At 34.2% G+C, this 12,388-nt stretch overlaps 1 protein-coding gene across 2 annotated transcripts in view; it reads right to left on the bottom strand.

Annotated features, from left to right (window-relative positions):
- Positions 1–12,388, bottom strand: part of LOC137391525 (carbohydrate-responsive element-binding protein-like) — a 34,100-nt gene that overhangs the window by 19,122 nt on the left and 2,590 nt on the right. For both annotated transcript variants that reach the window (XM_068078028.1, XM_068078027.1), the window contains 7 exons: positions 10,490–10,838; positions 8,675–8,781; positions 6,198–6,265; positions 5,184–5,303; positions 3,812–3,986; positions 2,199–2,300; positions 882–956 (listed from right to left, as the gene is read on the bottom strand). In XM_068078028.1, coding sequence (XP_067934129.1) covers positions 882–956; positions 2,199–2,300; positions 3,812–3,986; positions 5,184–5,303; positions 6,198–6,265; positions 8,675–8,781; positions 10,490–10,836 — 994 coding nt within the window. In that variant the 5' untranslated portion in view covers positions 10,837–10,838. The remainder of the gene's footprint in view (positions 1–881; positions 957–2,198; positions 2,301–3,811; positions 3,987–5,183; positions 5,304–6,197; positions 6,266–8,674; positions 8,782–10,489; positions 10,839–12,388) is intronic.

Raw genomic sequence — 12,388 nt, 5'->3', positions numbered from 1 at the left:
TTGAGCTACGCGACAAATTTGAGATACGAGCATATGAAATGGTTGTCGATGCAGCCGCTAGGTAGTCCAGTATGCGAGCAGCCACTTACAATAACAGCATCGGTTTGATCTTTCTCGTCGGATCAAAATGGATTTAAAAAGACTAAATAAAATAGAAGAGGAAAGCGAGTGTAAAAACGAGGCAAACAGAACCAAGCCGACGAAGAAAAGAAAATAAGAAACTGAAAAGTTAACAAAATTAGAATTAAGTTTAGTTGAAAGTAAGATTAAAGCTTATTTTTAAGTGTGTGTAGTAAACTAAGTTCCTTCAAGTTAAAGTTAATGTCTATGTTATGTTACACAGTGTTACATAAGTCTAGTGTACCAAAATTCTTGCACTCAAGTCTCTCTCACACCGATGTTAGCCGCTACCGTCTGTCTCAAAGGTACAGACTCCATAAAGTACTGCACATAATAATGTTAAATTTTATTGCAGATCATAACCAATAAATTTTTCACTTATTGAGCGTAGGTGGTGAATCAGAACAATTAAAACCACATTTTTCCTGTAATCTCCTGTTTTTAGATGTTTTTTTTCTGAGGGTGAGGAATGAATTAATTTGTATTTAGTTATGTTATATATGAAAAATTGATTTGAGATACGAGAAAAGTGACATACGAACTCAGTTCCGAAACGCATTAAGTTTGTATGTCGAGATATGACTGTATATTAGAAACAGTTGCCTGGTAGCAAAACATGGACTTTAGCTAAAGTACCGACATAAATGCTTCACGATGTTGGTAGGAACAGAGAGACACAATATGAAATAATAAATTCAGTAAAAATTCGCAGGCACAAATAGGTGAGCGCAGATACACAAATGCGTACAAATAGTACTTGCCTGCCAAAAAAGAAGTAGAAGATTGTGCAGTAGTATGAGCTGTGGGGTTCAATCCAAACGCTTCATTGAATAGATCTACACAACAGAGAGTAAGTTATGTTAGTAAGTAACCATCCATAAAATTCTAAAACAAAGGTAGACAATGTCATAGTCACCCGGAGATGTTACACGTATACCTACCACCATTTGCATACACACCGCTTGCATTTTAGAGGTCTTTCACAACATGAAAGTATATTCCTACATCTGATGTAAGCAGCAAAGCCTCCTCATAGAGCTCTACTGCGTATATCATCAGAAAAAAAAAGCTTCCGACAAAGCATCGAATGAAAAGCTATAAAATTGTACTCAGAATGCAAAATATTAAATTTTCAGAATGTTTCCATGACGTGGTTAATCCACAAGATGGATGAAACCCTCAAGTCAAGCGAGGTTTGTCAGGCTTGCGAAAGATGCAAACGACACTTGCGAATGATAAGCGAGAAAATTCTTCGCAAGCTGTTCCATTTGAAACAATGTCTACAGTTAAGTTGAAACACAGCGTTAGGATAACCATGCAAGAAAGAAATGTGAGGCTGAATACGTTGTGTTAAGAAAGCTTGCTGCCAAGCAAGACAGGAGAGTGCCACAGGAGTGCGACCTCTTGCATAGAATTCCTTATCTTTTTTAACAAAGAGCCAGTGTTAATCCACAACATGCGAATGTCCATAGAAACACTTATCACACGGTAACTGAATGTGCACACAACTCCTAATCTGCATCACCCGCACAATAGAAGCGTAGTGATAGAAAAGCTATAGACTTCATCTGGGCTTACGTCACTGAATATTTATAGTTGCTGCAATTTTGCATTGCACAACACATGATGATAAAGCTTTTGTGGTGTGCAATTTAGTCATCAAAAGAATATAGAACACTGATAATATCTATAATGAAAATAGCAGAAAAAGAACTATCGGAAATGACTCTAAAATGACTTATAATAAAAGAATATCTGGTGTTAGGCATAGAGAAGAGTAAACTTTTATCCCAACTGATTAAAAAACAGCCATTTTGACTTTAGAAAAGGTTGGATAATAGAGCCAATCATAGAGAAAAAACCATTAGCACGATAGAGGGGTTAGCACGCCATAAGAATCCCTACACTACGTGAATTAGGAATATACTATTATCTAGAAGTAGGCACAGAGAAGAGTAAAGAGAAAAGGTTAGTAGTCCAACACTACAAGTGACAAAAATGAGCTATAGCATAACTTTCCATAGAGCAAGTGGATAACATAGATATGACACAGTAAAAAAAAGTGGACAAATGCCAACCTTGAAAAGGTTCCATGCTCTCACTGTTGGTGAAGTCATCGAGACTCGGCTGAAGGCCAATAAGGTGCGGTTGTATGAAGTCCGAGTTGGCACATCCTCCGACTAGAAAAGTTATTTATGTAGGAATACACTACTAGCCAGGCATCGACTATTTAATTGTCAAAAGCAAAAATACACTACAGCCATCACTTGGGCGTTTTACAACTTGAATTTTGGGAATCGTGCAATAAATTGAGAAAACAACTCTGGAAGCTTATCTCATGCTCACCCCAGTCATACAACCGTAACAAATAACTGCAGATGTTTACCATCTTGAAAGTATATGACTGAATTGCTAACAAATTAGAATAAGGGTATAGGTCCGTCTTTTGTTCACCTTCTTCCTCGGTTGAGCCAATGAATGGGAAAATCTATAGTCACTCAAGAGCTCTGGCCAACCTCAGCCAGTATTTTTCAGCACACACAACATTATTGGATAATAAATCCAAAAGGAAGGTTTAGAAATAAAATATGGAAAGCCATTATAAGCAGCTTCTATGACATTCGAATAAATGGATGCAAAATAAACTAGCCATTGAGTTTGCTTAAAAAACACAATTCACAATAAGCAATTTTATGTTGAACAAGCTGTTTTGCTAGGAATTTTATGTTGAACAAGCTGTTTTGCTAGGAGTTTTATGTTGAACAAGCTGTTTTGCTAGGAGTTTTATGTTGAACAAGCTGTTTTGCTAGGAGTTTTATGTTGAACAAGCTGTTTTGCTAGAAATTTTATGTTGAACAAGCTGTTTTGCTAGGAGTTTTATGTTGAACAAGCTGTTTTGCTAGGAATTTTTGGCGCAAGACTTTTTGGCTCAGAATTTTTGGCGCCAGACTTTTTAGCGCTGTTATTTTTACCCTAAATAATTTATGCTTATAAATAATACTTTTTGGCTTTTATAAATAGCACTTTTTTGACTATATATTTACTTCCCAGTAAATAAATGACACAACGATAATAACAAATGCAAAAAACATGACTTTATTTATAAAAGTTTACACATAATGCCTTTTTCTTGGAAACACATAAAAAATGAACTGACATTCTATTTCAGTTCAGCATATCTCACTTGTTGTGTTCAGCATATTTCCCTTGTTCAGTTCAGTATTTCACTTGTTGAGTTCAGTATGTCACTCAGTATGTTACTCCCTATTTAATGTGAGCAGATTCAATTGATGCAGCTGATGATTCAGGCCACGTTGGTTTATCTCATTAATAAATTCTCCATCTTAAGTGTGGATTCTTTCTTTACATGAATTTTTACTTTCCCATCACCAAAATTTGATTGAAGGATATCATGAACTACCTCTGTCAAATACGTAAAAGTGGCCGCTATGTGAAAACTTGTCTCTTCCACTTTTACTCAAAATTTCTTGAGCCATAAATCACAAGGAAAAATGAATAAATTCTGAGCTTGTAACCTGTGCCAGAAATCGTCACACCAAAAAGTCTTGCGTCAGAACATCTGTACTAAAAATTCCCAATCCAGATTTTCCCTCCCATTCCGAGTTTTCCCTTCTAGTCTGTCAGATTTCAAGTTAATGACCAACAATCAACCATAGCTAGCCCTGCTTACAGTAGTCGTCCTTGGGAGGGGGCTGGTTGTGGCCGCCCTGTGAAAGGGTGGAGAAAAGTGTGTCAGTGAAGTCCATGGCGAACTGGTCTTCATCTGCTTGAAAAGAGTCTCTACTCTGCGAGTGGTACAAATCATGACCTTCCTTTCCTGCCACCCTTGCCAGCAGCTCCTCTATCTAAAGCATGGAAGTATTAATAGCTTAAAATGAGATAAATACGAGATGATAGCGTGCCACAGCTACAACTAGTCTGTGAGAAGCTCGCAGGTAAGGAAAAGGAGAGATGTATTATTTTCCCTAGCCTAAACTATGCTCCAGCAAATGTCAAGTGTGTAGGTTACCTAAGCTGCCATCCTTAGGCTAATCCCTTCGATACAAGTATAGTAGAACCTCTACTTAAGAAAGTAATTATTCCGGAAGCTATTTCGTAAGTAGCAAATTTCCGAAATCTAAATCCATTTTATTATATAAATGCCTTAATCCGTTTCAAGTCTCCGCAAAACTTGGGTATAAAACTTGGATAAATTATAAATATATAAAATAGTAATAGTGTATAAAATACATGTTAGAATTATATTACTATATAACATATAAAAAAGTACATATGTAAACAAGAAAGAACAGAAGTATAATGAATAAAAACTACGAACAGTATGTTTGTTTACCTTTGACCTTCTAGATGAAGCTAAGATAAGAACAAGTGGAAAACGTAAGTCAGAAAAAGTCGGGGGTTGCATTATTGGCTTTGTTTTGCTTAGAATAAATGTCATTTTTAAGAAAGCGAGTAGAAAGATTTATTTACATCGACATGGCATGAAAAACTAGACCATCATACAAAAAAGCAGAGCATAAATTGCTAGTAATGAAAGTCGTCCCACTACGTATGTGATATATGATAACTCCAAATTATACAACGAACGAAAATAACAATTTGTCATTTACGGACTTCTGCAAGCAAATGAAACTGAGTGAGATGTGTCGTACGTCGTACAATATGAAAGCAAACTGACCAAGACATGAAACAAACGGGCCAAAATATGAAAGAAAGGCCTTCAGTATCTAGAAATATCTTTCAAAAGTCGAAGCAAAATTTCTACCAGAAGACATCTCGCAACTTGAAAATTTCGTATGTAGAGGATTCCATTCACACAGAAATCTAATTATAATAAAGACTGAATATTTTAACATTGAAACTTGAAATAATGCATATTCTTGAAATAAGGCATATTCATTCAGGGTGCGGTGAATATGCAGCATGAATAAAAATGACAATGGATAAATGACTACAAAGACAACCATGGCGAACTTCTTCATTTTAACTATACACGAGGATATCTACAAAACTCACTTTTAGAGGACAGCTGTAATACCCACCCCTAAATTAGCCGCATTCTTTGGCATGATTCTTTGCCTGTAAAACCTTCTCCATTTTTGATATTCCACACAAACTATGTCTAGCTTTCTCTTCCAATATTTTCCTTCCAGTATTACTGCCTGCAATACAAAATTGTATACAATAAAAGGCAATGAAGAGACACGCCAAAAAACCTGAAACAGATTTTACTTAACAGATTATGAATGATAGATGTGGATCATTTTATTAGCTTAGATGAGTGAATGACTAAGACCCTGATTTCTACAGAGTTGTCTTTCCTCACTACTTTGTGATATTAAGCTATTGAAATTGGAGATAAACACAGTGGTGATTATAGAACAGCGGTTCTTAACCTTATTGGATGTACTGAACCACTACCAGTTTCATATGTGCTTTGTCAAACCCTTCTTTATAAAAAAAACAAATAGGATTTTTTCCACATTTAAAACAGGTATATTTTTTACTGGTGCACAAAATTAACTGTGCTTTAATATCACCGCGTTCAAAGAACAAAACCCATACAATGCATGAAGTCACAACAAATTACACATCTTTCCATAAAGAAATGACCTTACAAATCAGTGTGACTTCTGCTGTTGCATTTAAAAGACCACTTATGTGTCTTGACCTCCGCTGAACCCCTGAGATTGACCCGCTAGGGTTTGCTCGAACCCAGGTTAACAACCACTGCTATAGAATATCCCAATCGATTAACCATCTACACATGAACTAATACTTGGTGAACAGGTTAACAAATGTCAAAGAAACATTGGGATATCAGGCTATATAGCCTATTGCCTTTCTAGTTGACAACCAACTCACTACGCATCAAGAATCCAACTTTGATTGTTTGTCGGTAAAGTAACTGAATGCCTTCTGGCAGCAATTAATGCATCAGTTTTGATAGTCACTAGTACTACTGTTGCATTCATAAATCAGCCTCATTTGGGAATGACATAACGAAATGTAGTCAACTAGTAACACAGTTACGAAATACTAAAAGTGATCCATACCTGAGGTTTGTTATGAACATCCATGTTTATGGTAAAACTGCAGACGAGTGGCTTGTTCATCTTCACAACTACAACAAGCAACGTTACTATTCAATAGACAACAAATGATTACTCTTGAGTAAATAGGAGATTTACAACTCCGTGAAGAAGAAGAAACGAAGCGTTTTATGACAGCTTACAATCTTAATAAATAAATAACAAAATATGACAATAAATTCTCCATAATTTGATTTATGTTAAAACAAGATCAAGATTTGCCTCTTTTAGACTGCACTTTACGCAATAAGATGTTGAAATGCTGCCAACTGCATTTCACTTCTTTCTACAGAATACTTCATAAAAGCGAACATGGCGAAAATTTTAAAACATGGTTGATTTTGTACTTCACATGCAGTTACATGAAAGCTATATTACATATATAAATCTCATCTAAATGTTATTTAAGTGTTAAAAAGTGTTAATAAACAGCACCCTATAGTTTAATTGAATCTTATCATGTCCATAGAATCATAGCTAGAAATACATGTGATAGCAGAACAGAAAAATGTCAATGTTTGTAGTATTTATAGTTTGAAATAAACAAAATTAAAAATCAATTAATAATAAACTTGGCTGACTTTTAAAGTATTGTACTAGCGATACAATATACATATATAATACATATTTTACTAGCGATATAATATATATAATAAATATTGTACTAGTGATATAATTATATATAATAAATATTGCACTAGCAATATAATACATATATCTATATTTCTTAGTGTAGGTGTGTCCAGCTATAGCTAATAATTAATTCATTGGTATAAATAATCCGTATCGCAGAAGATCTGATCTCTGACCCTCTGGTTCGCTAATCTGACGCCTTGCTAATCCAGCCACAGACACTTGATAGACACTAAGGTGATATATGTCGATATACGGGAGCAAATGCCCAACTGCTTTTTGTTACTACGCAGGGTGATAGCATAACGTCACAAGAAACGGGTAGCTCTTATTAGTAAGTTTATTCAAATTATTAATTGGCAATGTGCCAGGTTAATAGCAAGTGGCAGGCAACTCTCTTTACCTCTCATTGTTTATAAGGTGATTTTAATACCCAGGCAACACCGGGTAGCAAAGCTAGTATAAAATAAATATTGTACTAGTGATATAATATATATATATACAGATATATATATATATATATACAAATATAATAATACTCACAGTGATAGACAGCATCATGTAATAAGCCAACAGTCAAACTAATACCAATGGTCACCTCAACATTCAAAGAATCCAAAATGCAGGTCAACATTGCGCAAATATTCAGCGCTACACCCAGAGAAAATCAAACGTATGACATGTGAAGTTTCTTAACACATTGCAGTATTGTAAGTGAACATTAAAATAAAATATAAGAAAACAATAAATGAACAAAGACTACAAACTAAGCAGGTTGAAACATTACTTAGTTGAAATCTGAGTAAGTTATGCCATGAATTTCTACCAGTACCTTTCCTCTGAAACCAATTCATAGCCTTACCTACAATGCTGTTCTCCAATGCTTATTACTGTTCAATTGTAAATTTTGTTTTATCAAGCTTGTTTAAATATTATACAAAACTAAAGTAGAAATTGAGTAAAACAAAGTTTGCTGATTTTTAAACATTCCAATAGCCATGTATTATCGCTTGTAATGATAGACAGCAGTACGCGATAAACCTCAAGTTTTTAGCGATGTAACCATAAAATTAATTGGATAACAATGTGGCCATCACAATGTTGAGAGTAAATTTGCCTTCGTAGTAAATATTAGGTTGTCTTAGATAAAGTTCTGTTAGAGAATGTAAGGATTGTATAATGTATGCGAAAAACGATATCAGATGAATTAGGTCCTATCGGTAACAGAGCCAGGGGAATTCATGTAATCATGTTTCATATGTAACAAATAACATAGTGCTGAGAGCAGCGCTGAGGGCTGCGCTAAGGGCAGTGCGGAGGGCAATGCCGAGGGCAGTGCTGAGGGCAGTTCTGAGAGCAGTGCGGAGGGCAGTGTTGAGGGCAGTGATAAGGGCAGTGCTGAGGGCAGCTAAGCTGAACAATGAACATTTTCAGACAATAGCTATACAACAAAACGGTAGTAGGAAAAATTAGAAAACTAATAACGTTCATTTCAACATTTCTACCATAAAATTATCTTTCTTGCAGAATGCTTTTATTAACCAATAATGCTCCAGATTATGGTAAAAAACTATCATAAATTACTTACACCGTAGATGCCACTCCCTCCAGATTATGTTAAGAAACCATTATAAATTACTTACACCCTAGGTACCACTCTCTCCAGATTATGTTAAGGAACTATTATAAATTACTTGCCCCCTAGGTGCCACTCCCTCCAGATTATGTTAAGAAACTATTATAAATTACTTACACCCTAGGTGCCACTCCCTCCAAATTATGTTAAGAAACTATTACAAATTACTTACACTGCAGGTGCCACTCCCTCCAGATTATATTATTTAATCTCATCTTATCCCAGACATTGATTTTCATTCCCTTGAAGGCCTTGAACTTAGGTGTAGACAGTTGACCACTGTCACAAATATCATACACAGAATGCTGTTAGTTACCAATAAACTACCAATATGCATAATATTCTCTGGTCAACATCCATTTCTACAAAATATGGCTCAAGGCTGGGTCGAGATACATTGCTTCACTAAATCTTGACTATGCCATTTGCTCTAGATAAAGAGAAAATGTTGGCATCAATGGTTGTCAGCACATACCTAGCAGTAGAAGAACACTCAACAAACCAGAAGCAATTTATGCCATTACCAAAGAGCCATGAGATGTGTGGCGTCTATGCGAGTGATACATAAGGAATATTCAAGGGGCAAAGGGCAATTTTCATGTATGCATTCGGTTAGTTGTGAGTGTTTTACATTACTCAAAAGTAATTCATAGGTGACACTGTTAATGCGACCTCAGGGTTTCATTACAGCAGGAGAGTAACTGTTATGTGATGGTTCTTGTGTTTGGTTTCTCTGCTTGAATCTCTTGATTTAATATAAAACTTGACAGCCGTAATAGATAATAAGGAGAGGAAATAACTCTAAACCATCAACGAAAGTTCAATACAACCATATTTATAAATTCATATCTATTAATTACCACCAGTAGTAAAATATATTGTCAAACCTCTAATTACACTCGTCTCCACCTTAGAATTTTTTAACATAAAATCAAAAATGGTAACAAATACTGCATTTGGTTATACAGCTGAAGTCATGGCCAAAATGTGACGTAACGAATTTTTTGAAACATCGCAGTTTCATAAGTGAAAATGAAGAAGCTCGTAAAATAAAAAAGAAAACAAAAATATAAAATTAATAAATATTATAAAAATAAGAAAATAAAACAAGAATAAAAACTATAAATACTAAATTAATTTTAACTCCAACAAGTCCAAGTTAAAGAATATTATGTTACAGATCTCTATGACCACCTCTTCCAAACATCTACAAATCGATATTTCTGTTTACATGTCTTTAGAATAAAAATGACGATGAAAACTACTTTCACTGGTAATTACCTTATTAACTAGTTTTTAGATGAAATTTTGTTCGTACATTCAGCTTTTTATAGCATTTTACATAAATCATTAGTTTTAATTAGAGCTCCACGACTTTCAAAAACCACCAGACGATTCGATATTGTTATTTATTATTCGATATTATTATGTAACAAATTGTAATACTTTGTGGTTATTTTTTTGTAATTTTAACTTAAAAGAAACTGTTTTGTGTTTGTGGAAACTAGAAAAATTTATTTTATGAATGACCATGTGCATGGAAGGCCATGGAATGAGCCTATTGTAAGTCTAAAAGGGTTAGTTTTAGTTCCAGTATCGCTCACTCTGAAAATGTCAGGTGTGAGATAAGTCGCCACTAGACGATTACTGTATATCTTTTATACGATTGGCGATATCCCTTAACATGGTGGCGACATTCAAATCGTCTACCTTGAAAATCGTCATCAAACAATTAAACCACCATATCGTGAAGCCCTAGTTTTAATATATGTTTAACTACTGATATTATTTATTAGGAAGTTTTTGTAGGTTTTGAAGTGTAGAAGGAATTAACAAAATGCAGTACATATTCTTATGGGAATATTTGCTCAAATTTGCAAAAGTTTTAAGATACGAAGCATATCTTAAAAAGGAATTACCTTTGAATGAAGAGGTATGACTATACGTTTAAGAAAATATTGAATGACACTTGAACTTTAGATCTTACCTATATGCCACTGTCATGCAGGCAAACATCTTACTCAGAGAATTGTCAAAGTCCTTAACATAATGTTTGTTATTTGGGGAGATAAATCTGTAGGTGTCTCTTGGCTTTTTGCAGGCATCTTCAAAGTCGTATCCCTTTTGGCTTTTGCCATGAGAGAAAACAATGCCGGCTACGCTAGGATCAGGTCCTTCGACACCAAGGCCCCTTCCTAACCCATCGACGGTATCATCATCATCATCAAGGTTGCTGGTCATAAAATGGCCGCTATGAGGAGAAGTGACTGTCGCCACCTTGAACTTCTGGCTGTACGATGAACCCTGTTGAATCTTACCGTCAAGCATTCCCATACCTTAAAATGAAACTTTTCAAAGTTAAAATTCTAAAAGTTAGTTTCCTAGCTTGTTTATGAAAGCTATTTGAGAATCATACCTTAAAGCCATCCTATAAATTACAGCTCAGGTAGACTAGAGATTTGTATAAGTATAGATAGGACAAACGAGTTTAGACTGCTATAATCATAGAAAATATCAACATAGCTAAACAAATCTAATTACATGTATTAAATGTAATAAAAAGATTCCCATTTGTCTTGTCTGCTATTATATCTAGTTCTGCTTGTATGGACATGATGAGATTCAATTAAACTTTATGGTTCTGCTTATCAACCCTTCTCAACAGTTAAAATACACTTAGCTCAGATATACATGAATATATAATATAGCTTTCAAGTAACTGCATGTAAAATACAAAATCAACAGTGTTAACAATCAAAAGTGTTATAATTTTCACTATATTCGCTTTTGCGAAATATTGGGTAGACAGAAGTAAAATGCACAGTTTGCAGTTTAAAGAAACCACTGCACTGCATAAACTGCAGTTTAAAAGGGTCAAATCTAAATTTAATTCTAACATAAATCAAAATATGAATAATTTATTATTGTATAAAGATTACAACCTCAAAAAATGCTACCTCTCTTCATGCATAGAGTTTGTAACTCTGTTATCTAAGCAGGGAATTCATTTGTTGTCTTTTGAACAGTAACTGCTTGCTGTAGTTGTGAAGATATACAAATCCCTTATCTGTAGCTTTATCATAAACACGCATATTATGAGATTTACTTACGCAGTATCTGTTTAATTATATATTTTATGTAGGTAAAATTTTTGCTTGGTATAAAAGATATATATAGCAGTAAAATACAATAGATTGGTCAGATGTTAAACAAAGTTTTCAAGTGTCTGCATGTGTCTAATAACCTACACAGTAAGTTTTAAATTATGTTGCCAGCATTTGCTGTAAACATAAACTTATCAATTTCATTGACTCCAAATGCTAGAGGTGTTGATGGAAAATTTCCAAGAAATTGTAATAACATACGCTATTGTGTCATCTACTATTGTTCAACTCAAAATCTTAAAAAGCTTACAAAATTCCATTTGTCAATATGAGTAATAGATCAAATCTTGCAAAAATTAATTTTATTTGGTAACCAGAATTAAATTGGTTTTATAGTTTTGTTATTAATGCGCAGGATGCATTAGTTTATTTGTTTGTATTCTTATAAATATGATGAATTAGCTCTTATTTGTGAATCTCAGTTCTTCATGACAGATGGAAGAGACCCAATTAGACTTTCATTAACCAAATAGCTTACTCTACTTTAGCGAGATGAAAAAATATAAACTTTTGACACTGGTACGCATATGCGCAAACGCCACCTTAGATCTTCTCACGTACTGAGTGAATGAATTCACTGCCACTACTTTGAACTATTTTATCTATGAAGATTTTGCAAAACTATAAAAAATTTATTTTACCTATCAAATAACTCGAAGAAAGTTGAAGCATACGCTAGAATTCAATTAATATGTTATTTTTGAAAGTGTGGGTTCTAATAA

The sequence above is a fragment of the Watersipora subatra genome, chromosome 3 (assembly GCF_963576615.1).
Source record: "Watersipora subatra chromosome 3, tzWatSuba1.1, whole genome shotgun sequence".
NCBI classification, from domain to species: domain Eukaryota; kingdom Metazoa; phylum Bryozoa; class Gymnolaemata; order Cheilostomatida; family Watersiporidae; genus Watersipora; species Watersipora subatra.
Note: the sequence above shows the minus strand (reverse complement) of the source record. Positions and strands in the feature narration are given on the sequence as shown.